At 42.1% G+C, this 22,396-nt stretch overlaps 1 protein-coding gene across 1 annotated transcript in view; it reads left to right on the forward strand.

Annotated features, from left to right (window-relative positions):
• The window catches only part of LOC143793096 (uncharacterized), a 204,797-nt gene that overhangs the window by 75,659 nt on the left and 106,742 nt on the right, over positions 1 to 22,396 (forward strand). The window contains exons 8-9 of the mRNA XM_077279733.1: positions 6,563 to 6,627; positions 16,390 to 16,467. Coding sequence (XP_077135848.1) covers positions 6,563 to 6,627; positions 16,390 to 16,467 — 143 coding nt within the window. The remainder of the gene's footprint in view (positions 1 to 6,562; positions 6,628 to 16,389; positions 16,468 to 22,396) is intronic.

Genomic DNA, 22,396 nt, shown 5'->3' on the forward strand with positions numbered 1-22,396 from the left:
TCAAAGAATGTGAAGGCTGATGCTCTTTCAAGGAGCTTTGTGCCTGACTCTCCTGGAGTCGCAGAACCAGTTGGTATTCTCAAAGAGGGAGTTATTCTGTCAGCCATTTCTCCGGATTTGCGACGTGTGTTGCAGAGATTTCAGGCTGGTAGACCTGACTCTTGTCCACCTGACAGACTGTTTGTTCCTGATAAGTGGACCAGCAGAGTCATTTCCGAGGTTCATTCCTCGGTGTTGGCAGGGCATCCGGGAATTTTTGGCACCAGAGATCTGGTGGCTAGGTCCTTTTGGTGGCCTTCCTTGTCACGGGATGTGCGGTCATTTGTGCAGTCCTGTGGGACTTGTGCTCGAGCTAAGCCTTGCTGTTCTCGTGCCAGCGGGTTGCTCTTGCCCTTGCCTGTCCCGAAGAGGCCTTGGACACACATTTCCATGGATTTCATTTCAGATCTTCCGGTGTCTCAGGGCATGTCTGTCATCTGGGTGGTATGTGATCGCTTTTCCAAGATGGTCCATTTGGTATCTTTGCCTAAGCTGCCTTCCTCTTCCGATCTGGTTCCTTTGTTCTTTCAGAATGTGGTTCGTTTACACGGCATTCCTGAGAATATTGTGTCTGACAGAGGATCCCAGTTTGTTTCCAGGTTCTGGCGATCCTTTTGTGCTAAGATGGGCATTGATTTGTCGTTTTCGTCTGCCTTTCATCCTCAGACTAATGGACAAACGGAGCGAACTAATCAGACTCTGGAGGCTTATTTGAGGTGTTTTGTTTCTGCAGATCAGGATGATTGGGTGACCTTCTTGCCGTTGGCTGAGTTTGCCCTTAATAATCGGGCTAGTTCCGCTACTTTGGTTTCGCCATTTTTTTTGCAACTCTAGTTTCCATCCTCGTTTTTCCTCGGGACATGTGGAGCCTTCTGACTGTCCTGGGGTAGATTCCGTGGTGGATAGGTTGCAGCGGATCTGGAATCATGTGGTGGACAACTTGAAGTTGTCACAGGAGAAGGCTCAGCGTTTTGCCAACCGCCGCCGCGGTGTGGGTCCCCGACTTCGTGTTGGGGATTTGGTATGGCTGTCTTCTCGATTTGTTCCTATGAAGGTCTCCTCTCCTAAATTTAAGCCTCGCTTCATCGGTCCTTACAAGATATTGGAAATCCTTAATCCTGTGTCCTTTCGCTTGGATCTTCCGGTGTCGTTTGCCACTCACAACGTGTTCCATAGGTCTTTGTTGCGGCGGTACGTTGTACCTGTGGTTCCTTCTGTTGAGCCTCCTGCTCCGGTGTTGGTTGAGGGCGAGTTGGAGTACGTGGTGGAGAAGATCTTGGATTCTCGTCTCTCCAGGCGGAGGCTTCAGTATCTGGTCAAGTGGAAGGGCTATGGTCAGGAGGATAATTCCTGGGTGGTTGCCTCTGATGTGCATGCGGCCGATTTAGTTCGTGCCTTTCACGCTGCTCATCCTGATCGCCCTGGTGGTCTTGGTGAGGGTTCGGTGACCCCTCCTTAAGGGGGGGGTACTGTTGTGAATTAGACTTTTTTGGCTTCCTCTTGTGGTCACTAGTGATATGACTCTGGGATTGTCTTTCCTCAGTTTGGCACCCACCTGGGTCGTTAGTCCAGGGGTGTTGCTATATAAACTTCCTGGTTTCTCAGTCCAGTGCCTGGCATCGTTGTAATCAGTTCCTTTCTGTTTGCTCCTGTCTGCTGGTCTTGGATCTTGCAAAATTAAGCTAAGTCCTGCTTCCTTGTTTTTTGGTTATTTGCTTTGCTCTTATTTTTTGTCCAGCTTGTATTAAATGTGATTCCTGATTTTGCTGGAAGCTCTAGGGGGCTGGTGTTCTCCCCCCGGGCCGTTAGACGGTTCGGGGGTTCTTGAATATCCAGCGTGGAAATTTTGATAGGGTTTTTGCTGACCATATAAGTCATCTTACTATATTCTGCTATTAGTCAGTGGGCCTCTCTTTGCTAAATATCTAGTTCATTCTTAAGTTTGTCTTTTCTCCTTACCTCACTGTTATTATTTGTTGGGGGCTTGTATCCAACTTTTGGGGTCTTTTTTCTGGAGGCAAGAAAGGTCTATCTTTTCCCTGCTAGGGTTAGTTAGTTCTCCGGCTGGCGCGAGACGTCTAGAACCAACGTAGGCACGTTCCCCGGCTGCTGCTATTTGTGGTGCTAGGATTAGATATATGGTCAGCCCAGTTACCACTGCCCTATGAGCTGGTTTTTTGTGTTTGCAGACTTGGTATGTACTTTTGAGACCCTCTGCCATTGGGGTCATAACAATAATGCACCCTCATAGCAGTATAATGTGCCCCAATTGTAGTATAATGCACCCTCATAGCAGTATAATGCACCCCCATAGCAGTATAATGCACCCCCATAGCAGTATAATGTGCCTCAATAGTAATATAATACACCCCCATAGTAGTATAATGCACCATCATAGCAGTATAATGCACCCCCCATAGCAGTATAATGCACCCTCATAGCAGTATAATGCACCCCCACAGTAGCATAATGATCTCTATAGGAGTATAATGCACCCCCATAGCAGTATAATACACCTTCATAGTAGTATAATGCAGCCCTATAGTAGTACAGTGCACCCCCCATAGTAGTATAATGCACACCCATAGCAGTATAATGCACCCCCATAGTAGCATAATGCATCCCTATAGGAGTATGATGCACCCCCATAGTGGTATAATGCACCCTCATAGCAGAATAATGTGCCCCAATAGTATAATGTATCTCCATGGTAGTAAATGCACCCTCATAGCAGTATAATGCATTCCTATAGAAGTATAATGCACCCCATAGCAGTATAATGCACCCTCATAGCAGTATAATGCACCCCCATAGTAGTATAATGCAGCCCTATAGTAGTACAGTGCACCCCCATAGCAGTATAATGCACCCCCATTGCAGTATAATGTGCCCCAATATTACAATGTATCTCCATAGTAGTATAATGCACCCTCATAGCAGTATAATGCATTCCTATAGGAGTATAATGCACCCCATAGCAGTATAATGCACCCTCATAGCAGTATAATGCTTTCCTATAGGAGTATAATGCACCCCCATAGCAGTAAAATGCACCCCCATAGTAGTATCATGAACCCCATAGCAGTATAATGCATCCCTATAGGAGTATAATGCACCCCCCTAGTAGTATAGTGCACCCCCCATAGTAGTATAATACACCCCCATAGCAGTATAATGCACCTCCACAGTAGTATAATGATCTCTATAGGAGTATAATGCACCTCCATAGTAGTATAATGCACCTCCATAGTAGTATAATGCACCGCAATAGTAGTATAATGCACCCCTTAGTAGTATAATGCACCCCTTAGTAGTTTAATGCACCACCATAGTAGTTTAATGCACCTCCATAGTAGTATAATGCACCGCCATAGTAGTATAATGCACCCCTTAGTAGCATAAAGCACCACCATAGTAGTTTAATGCACCCCTATAAGAGCATTATGCACCCCCATAGTAGTATAATGCACCCCCATAATGGTATAATGCACCCACATTGCAGTATAATGCACCCCAAAGTAGTATAATGCACCTCTACAGTAGTATAATGCACCACCATAGCAGTATAATGCATCCCCATAGTAGTATAATGCACCCTCATAGCAGTATAATGCAGCCTCATAGCAGTATAATGTGCCTCAATAGTAGTATAATACACCCCCATAGCAGTATAATGCACCCCCATAGTCATATATAATAGCATAATGCACCTCATAGTCGTATGTATCAGTATAATGCACCCCCATAGTTTTATAATTAACCCCATAGTTATATATAGTATAATGCACCCTCATAGCAGTATAATGCACCCCCATAGCAGTATAATGCACCCCCATAATATTATAATGCAGCCCTATAGTAGTACAATACACCCAAATAGCAGTATAATGCACCCCCATAGCAGTGTAATGCACCCGCATAGTAGCATAATGCATCCCTATAGGATTATAATGCACCCCCATAGTGGTATAATGCACCCTCAAAGCAGTATAATGTGCCCCAATGGTATAATGTATCCCTATAGTAGTATAATGCACCCTCATAGCAGTATAATGCATTCCTATAGGAGTATAATGCACCCCATAGCAGTATAATTCACCCTCACAGCAGTATAATGCACCCCCATAGTAGTGTAATGCAGCCCTATAGTAGTACAGTGCACCCCCATAGCAGTATAATGCACCCCCATTGCAGTATAATGCACCCCCATAGTAGCACAATGCATCCCTATAGGAGTATAATGCATCCCCATAGTGGTATAATGCACCCTCATAGCAGTATAATGTGACCCAATAGTATAGTGTATCTCCATAGTACTATAATGCACCCTCATAGCAGTATAATGCATTCCTATAGGAGTATAATGCACCCCATAGCAGTATAATGCACCCTCATAGTATAATGCATTGCTATAGGAGTATAATGCACCCCCATAGCAGTATAATACACCCCCATAGTAGTATCATGCACCCCATAGCAGTATAATGCATCCCTATAGGAGTATAATGCACCCCCATAGTGGTATAATGCACCCCCCATAGTAGTATAATACACCCCCATAGCAGTATAATGCACCTCCACAGTAGTATAATGATCTCTATAGGAGTATAATGCACCTCCATAGTAGTATAATGCACCTCCATAGTAGTATAATGCACCGCCATAGTAGTATAATGCACCCCTTAGTAGTATAATGCACCCCTTAGTAGTATAATGCACCCCTATAAGAGCATTATGCACCCCCATAGTAGTATAATGCACCCCCATAGTGGTATAATGCACCCACATTGCAGTATAGTGCACCCCAAAGTAGTATAATGCACCTCTATAGTAGTATAATGCACCACCATAGCAGTATAATGCATCCCCATAGTAGTATAATGCACCCTCATAGCAGTATAATGTGCCCCAATTGTAGTATAATGCACCCTCATAGCAGTATAATGCACCCCCATAGCAGTATAATGCACCCTCATAGCAGTATAATGTGCCTCAATAGTAATATAATACACCCCCATAGTAGTATAATGCACCCTCATAGCAGTATATTGCGCCCCAATTGTAGTATAATGCACCCTCATAGCAGTATAATGCACCCTTATAGCAGTATAATGTGCCTCAATAGTAGTATAATGCACCCCCATAGTAGTATAATGCACCCCCATAGCAGTATAATGCACCCCAATTGTAGTATAATGCACCCTCATAGCAGTATAATGCACCCTTGTAGCAGTATAATGTGCCTCAATAGTAGTATAATGCACCCTCATAGCAGTATTGCACCCCCATAGCAGTATAATGCACCCTCATAGCAGTATAATGTGCCTCAGTAGTAGTATAATGCACCCTCATAGCAGTATAATGCACCCCCATAGCAGTATAATGCACCCTCATAGCAGTATAATGTGCCTCAGTAGTAGTATAATGCACCCTCATAGCAGTAAAATGTGCTCCAATTGTAGTATAATGCACCCTCATAGCAGTATAATGCACCCTCATAGCAGTATAATGTGCCTCAATAGTAGTATAATACACCCCAATAGGAGTATAATGCGCCCCATACTGCGGCTTTACAAAAAAACAAAACAAAAAAAGCTTCTCCTTACCTGGCCGAGGTCCAGTGGTGTCCTCTGTTAGAACTCATCTGAGTTCTGTGCGCGCTGCCGGCCTGTTATTGGCTGGTGGCTGTTAACTGTTGCCGTGCGGGAGGAATCTCCGGCAACAGATTTTACCTGAACGTGCGTCTGAGGAGACATGATCAGTTAGGCTTCTTTCACACTTGCGTCGGTACGGGTCCGTCACTAAGCGTCGGCCCGACGTACCGACGCACGGTGTGAAAATTATGCACGACGTGGGCAGCGGATGCAGTTTTTCAACGCATCCGCTCCCCATTCTAAAGTCCGGGGAGGAAGGGGCGGAGTTCCGGCCGCGCGTGCGCGGTAGAAATTGGCGGACGTGACTTACGAAAAAACGTTCCCTTGAACATTTTTTCGTGCCGACGGTCCGCCAAAACACGACGGACGCGAAGTGTGGCCATACGTCGCGATCCGTCGGCAATAGAAGTCAATGGGCATTTGCAGGATCCGTTTTTTGCCCAAAACGACAGATTGCGACGGATTAAAAAAAACGCAAGTGTGAAAGTAGCCTTACTGAAGTGGCAGAATCCTGCTGCTGAGGCCCGGTGAGAAGAGAGGGGGTCCACTGCGGACCCCCTCTGCTTGCTGGGCCCCATACGCCAGTAAAGGTAGTAATGCCCTGATGGAGGCCTCGCTAACACTGATGGGGAGGGGGAATAAATACTTTAGTAGCAAAACTGTTAAAGTACTTTAATAAACAAATGACTTAATTGCATTATATAATTGGTCAATACTAATAATATTTTCCATAGAGGTTTTTGTGTTACAGGAACAGTTTGCTCTTTTCCAAAGAGCTTCATTTGCTTACCTGATAATTCATACTTGACCTCAGAACAAAATGTACAACATATTGTAAATTGCTGATTATACTCTATCCTGACTTTCAGGCATTCAAAGAAATCCTCGCTGAGAAGGTGCAAGAAGAGTATTATGCCTTATGCAATTTCCTAAGGTAATCTTTATCAATTTCCAGCACGACTAGATATGGCCAGAAACATGTTAGTGCTGATATGTGCAACAAAGTTTTAGAATTACTCTTATGACATATGTATTTAGAAATTAATTTACTGTGATAGCACCAGACTTGTAGGGACAGACTCATGTCGAGCTGCCATTGTCACTATGGTAACTTGATTGTCTCCTCAACACCGCCCTACTCACCATGGTCACAGCGTGGTGTCTCCGTTTGTCAGGTCAGCTCCTTAAGGTTTGCTTCTTGTAGCACCCCTCTGCACCACGGCTACAGCATGATGCTTCCATTTGGCCTTAGGTGGTGGTCTCTGCAGGAATTTAGCCCTGCTCTGTCCTGAAGATATCTGGTTCCCTGGCCTATCTCATTCAAGTAGGCACAATGATAGGAAGCCCCTTTCATCACTCCTTGGTTCCTACCTTGTAGTCCATGTTTATGCTTGTTTCTGTATTCCGTTTCCTGTTACAAACCTGGCTAGCTTTCCTGAAAATTTCCCACGGCACTCGCACTGAGGTCCAAAGGTGAAGAGAGTTCAATGGGTATGAACTCGCCGGACCTGTCTGACGGGACTGCGAGTAGGAGAACCTTCTCATACTCGCGGTGCCCTCAGACAGGGAATAGGAGTTCACAGGGAGACACTGATCACACGGTGCTCAGTGTCCCTGCTGGATGACAGGCTGTATGGTCGCATCATGCAACCATGCAGCCTGCCATCTAGATGTAGTAGAGCTAGACTTGTCGTGGGACAAATGGATTAGCAGCATCTCTGCGAAAAGGTGAGGAATGTTTTTGTTTTTTATTTTTAACTCTTTTGCAGATGACAAGGGCGACGGTGGAATGGAGAGGTCGTAAGTATGGTTTAATTAAAAATTATTAAAGGAGTCTATGTCATTCTTTCAATTAAAGGACTTTATTCTGGGTGTGTGTCTTTTCATACAATGTGACTATGGGGTTAGTAATGGGAGGGTCTTATTGACACCTCTCCATTAATAACCTCGGGGCTTGGTGTCACCTGACAATACAAAGGTGACATCAACCCCCCCAACTATCACCCCACTTGCCACTGCTACAGGGCAAGTGGGAAGAGCATCTTAGAGATGCGCCTTTTCTGGGGTGGCGCATCCCAGCTACGCACATTTCGGCAGAGCTGATTCAAACTAGTATGCAACTGCTAAATGTCACAAAAAATTACGCAATAACACATGGCGAAAAAGTTTGGAACTTTCTAATGCTTTTGCACCACTTTTGTGGCTTAAAAGCTTTGATGAATCTGCACCATTGTCTTGTTTGCACCCATTCTTCTTCATAATGTGAATATTTATTTTACCTTGTTAGTTGGTCTCTGGTTGCTGCTTGTTGGGATAGGATAACATTTGTATCGGAGCCTCTGTTAGTTCTGTCATTTTGTAATGGAATTTATGAACCCCATTATAGTTAATGGCATGCACCTGGCTCCATTTATGTCTATCATGGGACAGATTCATTTTTGTTAGAAGTTCTGCTTTCCTGTTCCTTTAATGGAATGGGACTCTGAGCATAATTGCCATTATTATGTCAGAAAGGCAATTTAGACAGCAGTGGGAGCAGATGCTTCTTACCTCATGATTCCTGGTCAGCAGTGTGTACAGTCTCTTCTAACTTCAGGACTCCTAGTATTTCCAGTATAAGATCAGGTAGACATGATGGACAGCAGTGTGAGCAGCTTCTTCTTACCTCAGCCCCCAAGGTATCTCTAGTATTAGACCTGAATTACGGGGTGGACAGCAGTGTGAGCAGCCTCTTCTTACCTCATCACACCTGGAATCTCCAGTATTAGATCAGGTAGACAGGGTGGACAGCAGCGTAAGCAGTTTCTTCTAACTTCAGCATTCCTAGTATTCACAGTATTAGATCAGAAGGACAGGGTGGACATCAGTGTGAGCAGCCTCTTCTTACCTCACCACACGTGGAATCTCCAGTATTAGATCAGGTAGACAGGGTGGACAGCAGCGTAAGCAGTTTCTTCTAACTTCAGCATTCCTAGTATTCACAGTATTAGATCAGAAGGACAGGGTGGACATCAGTGTGAGCAGCCTCTTCTTACCTCATCACACCTGGAATCTCCGGTATTAGATCAGTTAGACAGGGTGGACAGCAGCGTAAGCAGTTTCTTCTAACTTCAGCATTCCTAGTATCCACAGTATTAGATCAGAAGGACAGGGTGGACATCAGTGTGAGCAGCCTCTTCTTACCTCACCACACCTGGAATCTCCAGTATTAGATCAGGTAGACAGGGTGGACAGCAGCGTAAGCAGTTTCTTCTAACTTCAGCATTCCTAGTATCCACAGTATTAGATCAGAAGGACAGGGTGGACATCAGTGTGAGCAGCCTCTTCTTACCTCATCACACCTGGAATCTCCAGTATTAGATCAGGTAGACAGGGTGGACAGCAGCGTAAGCAGCCTCTTCTAATTTCAGCATTCCTAGTAACTCCAGTATTAGATCAGAAGGACAGGGTGGACAGCAGTGTGAGCAGCCTCTTATTACCTCATCACCCCTAGCAGTTCTAGCATTAGATCAGAATATCTGCTGGAACACATCTTCTTATACATGAAGGGAGGGGCAGAGCTTTCTACTGCACATGCTCATGGGCCTCTTGTCCTAACATTCTCGTGTAACAGGATGGCAGGTGTTGTAATTGTATAATGATTACCTACTTAAAAAGAAACAATTGTGATTTATTGATTTAATGCATTTAGGAATTTGTAATTACATTTCATTTAGTTATTTACTTTTTTTCTATTCCCAGAGAACCACTTTAATGTCTTTTGGGCATTCTCCTTGTTTTCCTCACAGTAGGACTTGAAAATGCATTCTAAGTAGTAATATTGGCTCTTATTACTATCGCCATAGCAATTTAAATAGACACTAGCACTTCAACAATCTTTGCATAAACCAATTGTATAAATGATTCCAAGAAAATCTGTAGTATATGCAATAAAGAAATATGCCATTTTTTTCACTTCTTCTACCTATCTGCCTCCTGAGCTGATTATTCACTCTTAAAAACTGAAAAGGGAGACAAAATTCCAGATAACTGAGGGGTCAGGTTACATGCTGCATATAGTGATCTGGGTCTATGGAGAGGGGGACATGTACACAGAGGCAAAGCTGTAGCTTACTAGTAAGTATTTATCTCACCTCCATTACTAGGTTTACAGCTCAGTACCAGAGATGAGCAAAATAGATTCACACCCTTGTTTGGCACCAACTGCGGTACTCAATAATAGCAGAGCACTCAAGAACTGGAATCCTGCGCTACGATACACGTCATGACACCATGGTGCTTACTGGCTAGGTGTCACCCGACGTCCATTTTGACATTTTGTTAGTCTGTTCCTTTTGCAAACAGAAGCAGAGCGACCCCATTGATTACTATGTGCCAGTTTTTAAAACAAAAGCACAAGTTCTGTATGATGCACTTTTTGTCTATTCCAAAAACTGGCCCATAACGAAAACCAGAAGGATAATCAAGGGGATCATAATAGTTAATGGGATCCCCCTTCTTCTATTTGCATATGGATCAATCCTTAGCAATTTTCTATTTGTCTGTTCCTAAAAACCCAACAGAAATGGAGGTGTGAACACAGTTTATTATGTTAGATTATTACTCATAAAATCAAGTTATCCCACATCTCATTAAATCCCGAGATCTGGGCTCTGGAACCTTGATAAGGGGGCTTTGCATTTCCATCCGTATTGGAGAGGAGGTGCGAATGTGAGGCCTCTGCTCCATTCATTGACTATGGGACTGCTGAGTACAGAGCTCACCTAATTCCGGCAGCCACATATACAATAAATGGAACAGAGGCCTCGCATACACACCTTGGCTACATTCAGGGTTCCAAATCCTATACCTCGGGATCGCTTATTGTCCCATTGGTTGTACCCCAGTATCAGTAATGTATCCCCTATTCCCAGGATTTGGGGGGTTATAACCTTTCAGCAATGCAGTAGAATGATGTTGTTACCAAAAAGAAACACTAGAGGGCAATAGAGGGATGTCAATTTGAAGATGATAACTAAATCCTGGATAAATCATGTAAAGTGCTATAAAATGTTATCTAGAGAAGCAAAACAGAGATAACATATTGCTCATATTGTCCGACATAACACTTATGGGACGGGGTCAGGTTGTAAGACCATGTTCTAATAAGAGGGGAAGGAAAAGTTGTGAGCTTATTTGTACATATTCCTGATCTGAATTATCATATTGGTAAAACCAATTATTTTATTGGTAATGTTAAAATTAGGCAATTAGACATGTTAAAGAGCTGTCAGGGTGCTTAACATTAACAGAGACAAAATATGCTGCCGCAATTAAACCCTACGGTGAAGACCATGCAGGACAGTCTGCATCACAGGATCCCTTGGTGAATGTTTCAGGGTTAAAAAATGCCCCTCTTACTTTTAAGAAAAAATAAAACATCAGAAAATATTGTGATTTGCGCACATCTCCCATTTTCCACATTTCCCACTTTCTGCATTACCGGTAGATAACCACTAGGTGGCAGTGTGATATTCCCCAATAAAGTGAATTTGCCGCCCGCTATCTCCGCCATCAGGATATCAATAGTAAATCACTGATGAGGCAGATGACAGCATTAATATGCTTTACTCATTATTCCACATAAAATCCATACATGCAGCACAGTGCTTTCCCCAATGTCTGTTATTTTATGCTTGAGAGAATTATTCAAGTCAAATCTGATTTTCAGCCCATTTTGCTAACAAGTCGCTCGGCTATTACCTCAGAGCTCGGCAATATGCAGTTTAATAATATTCTCTCCATACTAAATTACCCACAGTGTACACAATGAGCTTTTATAATTTAATAGTAAGTTTTATTTGTACCCATGTTGTCAGCGAATATTTATAGAGTTTCTGGGAAATTGGGAAAATGACAGACTTGTAAAAATTAAAGTGAGGCTCCAGGTATCTGAGGTTTTTTTTTAACCGTTTAATTCCAAATTGTGGCGCAGATGGATCATAGCGATACCTTTATCTGTCTCTTTCTGCCGGATATTTCAAGAATCAGCAAATGAAGTTTCTTTAGTGTTCTTATGTCATCCATATCTCCATGTAAGGGCCCCGAGCACGGACTACAATGCACACAATGACCGCGGGCCTCCTGACTACACCGTGATACCTTCAGATAATTCTCTCAGGCTGTCATGCTTAGGTCAGGAGACCTAGCGCCAATCAGTGCATTACGCTCCGTGCTCGAACCGTGTTGCACGGATGTCTTCATGAGCCCTGCAGAATATTACAGGGATTGTCCACTATTCGGAATACCGCTTCTCAATTTCTATATTCCCCCAACATTCCCTCCAGTACTGTCAGCGCTGGGACTCCCGAGATGTCATATCACGTGAGCCCTGCAGCCAATCAGCAGCCTCTTTTGGTTTGCTTCACTCTCACGTCATTCAGTCAGGATTGACACTAGTTCTTGTAGTTCACCTTAAAACAGGTAAGGGCAGAGCAGGACCTGGGTCCGGGCTGATCAGACACCTGTCCGTGCTTATCTTAACATCATGAATGAAAACAAGCAACTTTGCAATTTTGTTCTTTATTAAAAATCCCCTTTATTCTGAACAATTATTGTGTTTTTTGTCGTCTAACTTGCTGGCCACCTCTGTAAGCTATGAAAGGTGGCCAGTCTCCCATGTTAGGAACACAGTGCCTACAAGCTCTTTGGTATAGAGGTTGTAAGCGCTGCTCTGGAGCTTCCGTGCTGTTGCACTCCTCTTGTAGGGGCAAAGCTGCCTGTGTTTGCAGCATCTGTGAGCCCCCATGTATGATGCTGCTGGACCGAGACAAAACTTATTAATAAAACTATGTTGTCCAATGTGGGTAACCCATGTACAGTAAGCCTCAATTTCCAGCTCTATGGAGGTAAAATCAGCAGAAACACTTCTGGACATTTCAAGCTTGTTACTCCAAAGACCTGTCTACTAAAGTGCTGCTTGTTAGGTCTGGTAACTTACCGGCCCACAAACCGGCCCCATGTCTTTATTGCACTATTTACATTTCTTCCAACAAGTCCTTTTCTGTAGTTTTCGGTTTAATTCATTTCCAAAAATGTTTTCTATAATTTGTCTAGATATACAGTGGGGCAAAAAAGTATTTAGTCAGTCAGCAATAGTGCAAGTTCCACCACTTAAAAAGATGAGAGGCGTCTGTAATTTACATCATAGGTAGACCTCAACTATGGGAGACAAACTAAGAAAAAAAAATCCAGAAAATCACATTGTCTGTTTTTTTATCATTTTATTTGCATATTATGGTGGAAAATAAGTATTTGGTCAGAAACAAACAATCAAGATGTCTGGCTCTCACAGACCTGTAACTTCTTCTTTAAGAGTCTCCTCTGTCCTCCACTCATTACCTGTAGTAATGGCACCTGTTTAAACTTGTTATCAGTATAAAAAGACACCTGTGCACACCCTCAAACAGTCTGACTCCAAACTCCACTATGGTGAAGACCAAAGAGCTGTCAAAGGACACCAGAAACAAAATTGTAGCCCTGCACCAGGCTGGGAAGACTGAATCTGCAATAGCCAACCAGCTTGGAGTGAAGAAATCAACAGTGGGAGCAATAATTAGAAAATGGAAGACATTCAAGACCACTGATAATCTCCCTCGATCTGGGGCTCCACGCAAAATCCCACCCCGTGGGGTCAGAATGATCACAAGAACGGTGAGCAAAAATCCCAGAACCACGCAAGGGGACCTAGTGAATGAACTGCAGAGAGCTGGGACCAATGTAACAAGGCCTACCATAAGTAACACACTACGCCACCATGGACTCAGATCCTGCAGTGCCAGACGTGTCCCACTGCTTAAGCCAGTACATGTCCGGGCCCGTCTGAAGTTTGCTAGAGAGCATTTGGATGATCCAGAGGAGTTTTGGGAGAATGTCCTATGGTCTGATGAAACCAAACTGGAACTGTTTGGTAGAAAAACAACTTGTCGTGTTTGGAGGAAAAAGAATACTGAGTTGCATCCATCAAACACCATACCTACTGTAAAGCATGGTGGTGGAAACATCATGCTTTGGGGCTGTTTCTCTGCAAAGGGGCCAGGACGACTGATCCGGGTACATGAAAGAATGAATCGGGCCATGTATCGTGAGATTTTGAGTGCAAACCTCCTTCCATCAGCAAGGGCATTGAAGATGAAACGCGGCTGGGTCTTTCAACATGACAATGATCCAAAGCACACCGCCAGGGCAACGAAGGAGTGGCTTCGTAAGAAGCATTTCAAGGTCCTGGAGTGGCCTAGCCAGTCTCCAGATCTCAACCCTATAGAAAACCTTTGGAGGGAGTTGAAAGTCCGTGTTGTCAAGCGAAAAGCCAAAAACATCACTGCTCTAGAGGAGATCTGCATGGAGGAATGGGCCAACATACCAACAACAGTGTGTGGCAACCTTGTGAAGACTTACAGAAAATGTTTGACCTCTGTCATTGCCAACAAAGGATATATTACATTAGTATTGAGAGGAAATTTTGTTTCTGACCAAATACTTATTTTCCACCATAATATGCAAATAAAATGTTAAAAAAACAGACAATGTGATTTTCTGGATTTTTTTTTCTCAGTTTGTCTCCCATAGTTGAGGTCTACCTTTGATGTAAATTACAGACGCCTCTCATCTTTTTAAGGGGTGGAACTTGCACTATTGCTGACTGACTAAATACTTTTTTGCCCCACTGTATGCAATCTAGAGAGTGACTACTCAAGGGGCCGTTTCCTTCCGCCAGACTAATCGTACCGCTAAGCATGTTGTCACCTCCCTGTGAGGGTGAGTAACATGATATGGAAGAAAGACGTTAATGCCGCTCTTTGCAAATCTTTGCCTCCCTGACAATGCGCAGTGAAGCTGAGTGTAAGCCCCCCCGACTTCATGGTGCGTTGCACATAGCCAGTGAGGCAGGACTCAGCCTATTACCACCGGCCATGCAAATCTCCCTGGAGGGAAGGACATGATTAGCTGGAAGACTAATCCTTGGAGAGGAAAACGCCCAATCGGATAGTCAACTGCTGATTTGCATTTTTATTTATTTAACTTAAATAATTACATGGAAATTAATTAAACAATAAAAAAAAAAGGGATAAAGCGTGGGATAAAGATATGCAGCCAGTTTGTAGGACACATGGAAACTATCAGGTTTCTTTTGATGAGTAGACCCTGAGTGCAGCAATATGTCACTTACTGGGCTGCTGGATGCAGTTTTAATTAAATCAATTTTTTATCGGCAGGAGATTATCACTAAAGGACTAGTAATCCAGCTACCTTGCATTCCTCCATAGTCAGGAGCTCTGAGCACCACCACTGACTGGCAGCTTTCTGCCTATGTACAGTGTAATACCATAGAAAATGGGGAGCAAACAAGCACAATAGGGTTTTAACTGGAAACAATGTGATTTAAAAACTGGGGTGAAAACTCACCTGATAAAGTTGCACATTACAACATACTACACCCATGAATCAGCTGCCGCAGGACACGGGTCAGCAGACCGAAGTGATGTACTTGAAAAAAGGTGAAGTGTCTAAACGTGCGCTGCTGAAGAATCCAGGATACTGATTGCTTCTGTACAAGTCTTATTCAAAACAGGTTACAAAGTCAACGCGTTTCCAAGTCATCGTAGACTTCTTCCTCAGGACACAAACCGTCTATACAGACAGTGGAAGGTGAACATATTTAAACACATGGTTTAGCAAAAAAAAGGACGCCAAAAAGACACCTGACATGTCAAAGATCATTTTTTTTCATTCTTTCTTACTTTATTTAAAAAAGCTGAAAACAAAGAAAACAGGAAAAGAGGATTTTCTTGTGGAATAATTTAAAATGTTTATCCATTGTGTTTATTGTTGCTTAACTTTTACAATTGTATGAAAAATCAATATTAATAATATATATATATAGTTATGATTACCGTAAATAAAAAAGTTATAAAAAAGAAAAGTTATAAATAACAACTATGTTTATAAGGTGCAAATCTGATCATGAGACAATTAAATTAAACGAACCAATAAAATCAATAAATAAAATGAGAGTCCAAGAAATTAAAAAATCAATTGAAAAAAAAATCAAATATGTGAATTGATTAAAACTTTTAAAGAAGCCATCAGTATCCTGGATTCTTTAGAAGTGCAGATTTAGACGCTTCACCTTTTATTCAAGTATATGCACAGTGTACACAGAAAGCTGTCAATCAGCGGCGTGGATGGGATTACACAGGGCTCAGCATTCAGAGAACTGCTAGATTTGCCGCAGATAAAATAGGGATTGTTTGAAAAATACACACACACAGCTGAGTAAGTGATACATCGCTGAAATCAGGGTCTCTACCCCTGCATCATATTGCTCTCAGATAGGCAGATAAAACATGGTGACAGTCAGATTCCTTTTAAAAGGATTGTCTACTACTTAGACAACAACAGTAAAATGAAACAATTCCCAGGTAGAATAAAAACAGCATGTACTCTTGGGCCAGCGATATCAGCACTGTGTCTGCAGGGGCTCACGGAGATGTCCAAGAAGGGGAATATATGCAATTTTTTATTTCATATAGGAAACTGTGTTTAATTTAATAAGAGGTTTTCCAAGTAGTTAACCATGCCTTTAAAATATATTCTTTTATTCTATGTGAAAATGCATGATTTTGAGAACATTTTATATTAATGTTTTCCTCTGCAGGGGTCTGTTACTGTTTTCATCATGGCCATCAGAGAAACTAGAACTTCTTGTTCACTGCTGTCTTCAAAGAAGCTACAGGTCAGAAATATTAACATACCGGATATCATCTCACTTTGTATTTGACATTGTTCCTATAAGATGATTGTGGGTCTCATTTATTGGAATGGTCTTCTGGTTTCCTTGCTCATAGCAGCCAACAAATGTTTCATCATTTCTGTATGAATAGAAAATTAAAGATGGACCACATTGATTTCTACGGGCAACAAGCAACTTTTTATTATTTATTAAAGGGAAGCGGACAGCTGACACATGCTGCCTGATCCATGGTATCAGACACTTGCTTCATGGTTTCAGCCAGGTGTGAGCAGAATACACTCTCTTTTATGCCTTTTGAACTCCAAATTAATAAGATTTGTTTTCCGAGTGCTCAATACAGCACAGCCTTGTATGGTGTATTCAGGACTTCTGCTTTATTAACACATGTAGGCAATTTAAATAGTGTCACAGACAAAGGAAAAGTTATGAGCCAATAGGAGCTTTAGGGGCGTGAATAGAAATGTGAAACTTCCCGCCCATCAGTGTTACTTGATCATCATTTCACAAAAGTTACAAGACAAGATGTATACCACATGCTCAAAATGGATTCAGTTCCCTCACACAGGTATATTTGACTCTGAAATGCTGTGTAATTTCCGAAAAAAAGGAAAATTTGAAAAGCCAATGGTGGGTCCTAAGTGCCTTCTCACTGCCTTGGTGTAACACGTCTCTACCTGCGTGCATGTATAGGGAGAGACCTCTCCACTGATTGGCTGCAGCGCTCACTTGACATAACAGTGTCATGCAAACATCGGGAAGCCTGGCGCCGTCATCACTAATCTGGATGATGAGTATAACTTTTTTATTTTAATCACGGGACTAAAGCATTTAGAAAGGAGTTGTTTAACTAATTGACAACCTCTTTTAAGCAGCGACCATTTGTCTTCATAACAGTATGGCACACGCTTGCCTTTTTCTCAGTAAAGGCTTTAAGGTTTTAGTTCCTCCACAGTGTTGACCTGAAAATGGATAGGTGCATTTAACATAAAATTCAAGCAAAATCCATATAAAATGTAAAATGTGTTGTTCATACACATGGGTGCAGCTAGTGTTTCTGCTGCCAGAGTCAAACACTGAGATGGCTGCCCTCTTGTGCCATGTGTGGGAGCTTTGAACTATAGGAGATCCACAGATAGAAAAGAAAAATATCATATACCTTTTATGCTCACTTATTGTCGAAATTGGTGTATAGGATTCAACTTTTTTTATCATATGCTGTTTAAAATTTGCAGTGTGCAATTTACCTGCAGACAGAGTACATATCTATGTAGACACACTCTCTATAGTAAACTCATCCATTATAGACGTCTCTATACATATGGAGCATTATAGGTATCCACAGTGCACAGTTGAGAAATGTTTTCTTCATTTTTTTCACAAGAACAGGCAAACTTGGTTAATAATTATGGAACATGAACTGAATATAAGATAAAACGGCACCATTGCTAAGCACAATACATAAATGTTTTATCAAAAAGAAATAGACTACAAAAATACTGTATGAGAGTCAAATTATTGTATTAATACAGTACAATAACTTGGCTCAGTGCAAAAATACGGTTCTAAAATTAGGCACAGTATAAATGTACTGTGCTTAGTTCTAGTACCGTACTTATTTACTGTGCTTGTTTCTGGTAATGTATGGGCTGTGCTTAGTTCTGGTACTGTCTTTATTTATTTGGATTAGTTGTATGTGGACTTAAATATGTACTGTACTCAGTTCCGGTACTGAATTTATGTTCTGTGCTTAGTTCTGGTACTGTATTTATTTACAGTACCAGAACTGAGCACAGTCCATAAATACAGTACCAGAACTGAGCACAGTACATATATACAGTACCAGAACTGAGCACAGTACATATATACAGTACCAGAACTGAGCACAGTACATAAATACAGTACCAGAACTAAGCCCAAAAAATGAAGACCGTTCCAGAACTAAGTATAGTCCATACATTACCAGAACCAAGAACAGTAAATAAATACAGTACTGGAACTAAACACAGCAAGTACAGTACCACAAACAATAACCAGAACTAAGCTAAATACATAAATACAGTACCGGAACTACTGCTTCATATACGGTATATAATACACGTGTGGAGTAAATTTAGCACCAAAATATAGAGAAAAGATGCCGTTGTCATGGATAAATTAATAGATGTAAGTTGCATTGGCTATTAGAAGCGTTATTCAGTTCTTAAAAACTGATAAACTTCCATGGGAGGGCATCTCATCACATGTGATTGCTGCATTGCAATAGTTCATAATTGGGAACATTCAGTTCATGAATAATAATGTCTCTGCAAATCGAATTTCCTGGGAAAATCCGTGTGATTTGATGACTATAAATTTAGTCAAATCGGTTTGTCTCTTGTCATTCTGTAAACCAGTGTGTTCAACTAGTAGCCAAAAGAAGCAGCATACCAGAGGTTAATAATATTTTTTTAAATTGAGTGATTACGGTAATAGTAATTTAAATGTTATTTCCTCTTTGTTTGTATTTCCCACTAAGTCCAATTATACGACCAAAGGTGAGGGAGGGTATTCCAAGAAGATAGGCTAACACTGACTTTTCCAGACACCAAATAATATAGATGGATTACACGTAAATCTGAATGTAAACAGATCTGTGTTATCATGTTCGCATGCAATTTCTCTGCATTTGCCTCCGATAGATTCTGGTATCACCATCTGTTTGAGATCATCAATTGCGTGCATATTTTGTGAATGGTTCTGTTAATTCTCTAGGGTTTCTTCTGACTCCCTTCCACATTATATGTGTTGCATTAAAAACTATTATTACTGATGGGAAATTGGTATGAAACTCCGCACTATCAGAACCCAAGATATAAGAGGAAAAAAGAGATTTATAATATTAAAGGTACATTCTGAATGTGGCCATATATATTGAGTAAGTGTAAAATTTCTACACAAGTTCTTTTTATAATATTTCGTCAATTTATTGTTACTGGTTTTTAGATTTTGGTAGATTTTGTATACGCAGTGTAGAAAAATCTGTTGTTGGAAATCATTGGCAAGCTGCTGTTTACTGACCTTAATCCACTGTTATCTATCACATTAATACCAAATACAAGTATTTTATATTCATATCCTATGACAGGGAAGCGGCCCATAAATGACCAGTGATTGGCTGAAGGGCTTACATAGCACAACAATGTCACGCGAGCCCCGTGACACCCGCTGCTGACATTGCTGGAATGGTGCCAGAACCAAAGTTGAGTACAGGCTGTTTTTATATTACATGGAAGAATACAGTAAATTAGAAAGGATTGTTTCAGAAATGAACAATCCTTTTAAGGAGAACCAGTATCACCCCAAAATAGTGTTGCAAAAATCCAGTAGATGGGAGATACAGGGCAAACAATGTCTTACAGAGATGGGAGTTATGTGAGACTTGTGATAAGGAGCTTTTTTTTTTTTTGGGGGGGGGGTGGCAAAATGAGAAAAAAAAGTCAGTATGAAATGGGAGCTGCTTTCCAGCCATACTTTGCCTAAGCCTGGAAGAGCTTGGATGGGCAAATATTGAAACTCTGGCTTATAAATATTTGGCTATGATGTGTTTATAGTCTGATAGAGATGGCTATCCTAAGGAACGTCATCAATATCTTGTGACCAGGCAACCTCGTTAAAGTCTTGATTGAATAACTATGCCAAATATTGTGTGGTAGGAATATGTATTTCATTAAAAAAAATGCTTAAAGATCAATTTCATTAAAACAAGTGACGTCTGCCCGGACCCATTAGAGATCAATTCCTTTAGATATATCTGTCATCTTCTTGTCTTGTTATTGATTGTGACTCTTAAGAGCATGAATTGATTCCACTTTAGAATACTTCTAGTAAAACTTATCAGTAAAATCTCATACTGTTATTAGTGTAACGCCTCATTGTCTACGTTGTTAGCAATGTCATTTGGTAACTATTCATTTGCCCTACTTTATCGACTGTCTGTAACCGATAACTTTATTGATAAATCTGCATATTCTTACCAGTATTCAGGTACGATGGGTGCTGGGTGGACCGCTATTCTCATTAATGACAATAAAAATACATGACATTATGAAACAAGACAAAAGGGTTATCCAGTAGTAGAAAGATGGTTACTTTCTTCCAAATACAACATAACACCTGTCCATGGGTACTGACAGGTCCCACTCCCATCCATGGTACAGAACTGCGATACCTGACCCAACCAATAAACTTGACTGGTATTATTTCAGGAAGAAAGTAGCCATGCTTTTCTAATCCCGTGCAACCCTTTCAACCCTGCCTACCCCGATCAGACTCCTACTGCCCCCCACTCTCTCCAATGTGACTAGGAGGGCATGATAGGATGGCAGCTGGGGGATCACTGTATCTATAAAAATATAACATTAGTTAATCCATAAAGGTATAAATGGTAAGACAAATACAATTGAAACACCTGATTTGGCGTTTTTCCAAATAAAATGGAATAAAACATGATAAAACTGTCCCTATATGTTCTCCTAAATTATATTAATTAAAACTGTGACTCAGTTTGCAGAAAAAAAAGCAAGCACTCACAAAGGTTCATTAACAGAAAATAAAACGTTACATGTCTCTGAAAAATGGCAACATAAACCATTATTTTTTGCAAAGTTCAACATTTTTTTCAGCTATTAAAATATAATAAAAATGTATGCAAGTTTCATGTCAGTGTAATCATACTGACCTAAAGAATGTGGATGAGTCATTCTTATAGCAAAAAGAATTAACGTATTTTTCGGACTATAAGACGCACCTGATTATAAGACGCATCCCCAAATTTGGTGAAGAAAAAGAGAAAAAAATAATTTTTTATGTTAAATGGGGGTCGGTCTTATAATGCCAGTGTCCGTCTTACAAATCATATGTCCCTCATCCTGGTATCTATATAACCCCCATCCTTGTGCTTGCACATGCCCCCCTGTGCTGCTGTCAGGTACATGCCCCCCTGGTCACTATATGCCTCCCTGTACTGCTGGCAGACACATGCCCCCCTGGGTCACTATATGCCCCCTTTGCTGCTGGCAAGCACATGCCCCACTGGGTCACTATATGCCCCCCTGTGCTGGCAGGCACATGCCCCCGGTCACAATATGCCCCCTTGTGCTGGCAGGGACATGCCCCCCTGTGCTGCTGGCAGGCACATGCCCCCGAGTCACAAAATGCCCCCTGTGCTGCTGACAGGTACAGCCCCCCCAGTCACTATATTCCCCCAGTGCTGCTGGCAGGTACAGGCCCCCCGGTCACTATGTGCCCCCTGTGCTGCTGGCAGACACATGCCCCCCTATGCTGCTGGCAGACACATGCCCCCCTGTGCTGCTGGCAGACACATGCCCCCCTGTGCTGCTGGCAGACACATGCCCCCCTGTGCTGCAAGCAGGCACATGATAAAATAACAAACACTTAACTCACCTTCCCCTGATGGCTCCGTGCTCACAGCTCCTTGGTTGCGCTTCCTGTTTCCCAGGCATCGGATCATGTTACCCGGGGCACACAGTGATGTCATCACTGTGCTGTGCCGATCACATGATCGGATGTCAGCACAGACACAGGAAGCAACCGAGGAGCTGTGAGCAGGGAGCCATCAGGGGAAGGTGAGTTAAGTGTTTGTAATTTTATCATGTGCCTGCCAGCAGCACAGGGAGGGGGAAGCATGTGCTTGCCAGCAGCACAGGGGGGGCATGTAAGAGTGACCGGGGGCCATATCCATGATGGGAGTGGGGGGAGATGCAGGCACATGTAATATTTGCTGCTCCCCTGTGAATCAACTCGGCACAGGTTCAGCACTGAGGTGATTGGACAGCAGGTGCAGTGAATATTACATGAGGTTAATGAGCGGGAGCACAGAACCTCCTGCTGTCTCAGCAGCCCGCAGGCAGCC

Source organism: Ranitomeya variabilis, chromosome 1 (assembly GCF_051348905.1).
Source record: "Ranitomeya variabilis isolate aRanVar5 chromosome 1, aRanVar5.hap1, whole genome shotgun sequence".
Classification (NCBI taxonomy): domain Eukaryota; kingdom Metazoa; phylum Chordata; class Amphibia; order Anura; family Dendrobatidae; genus Ranitomeya; species Ranitomeya variabilis.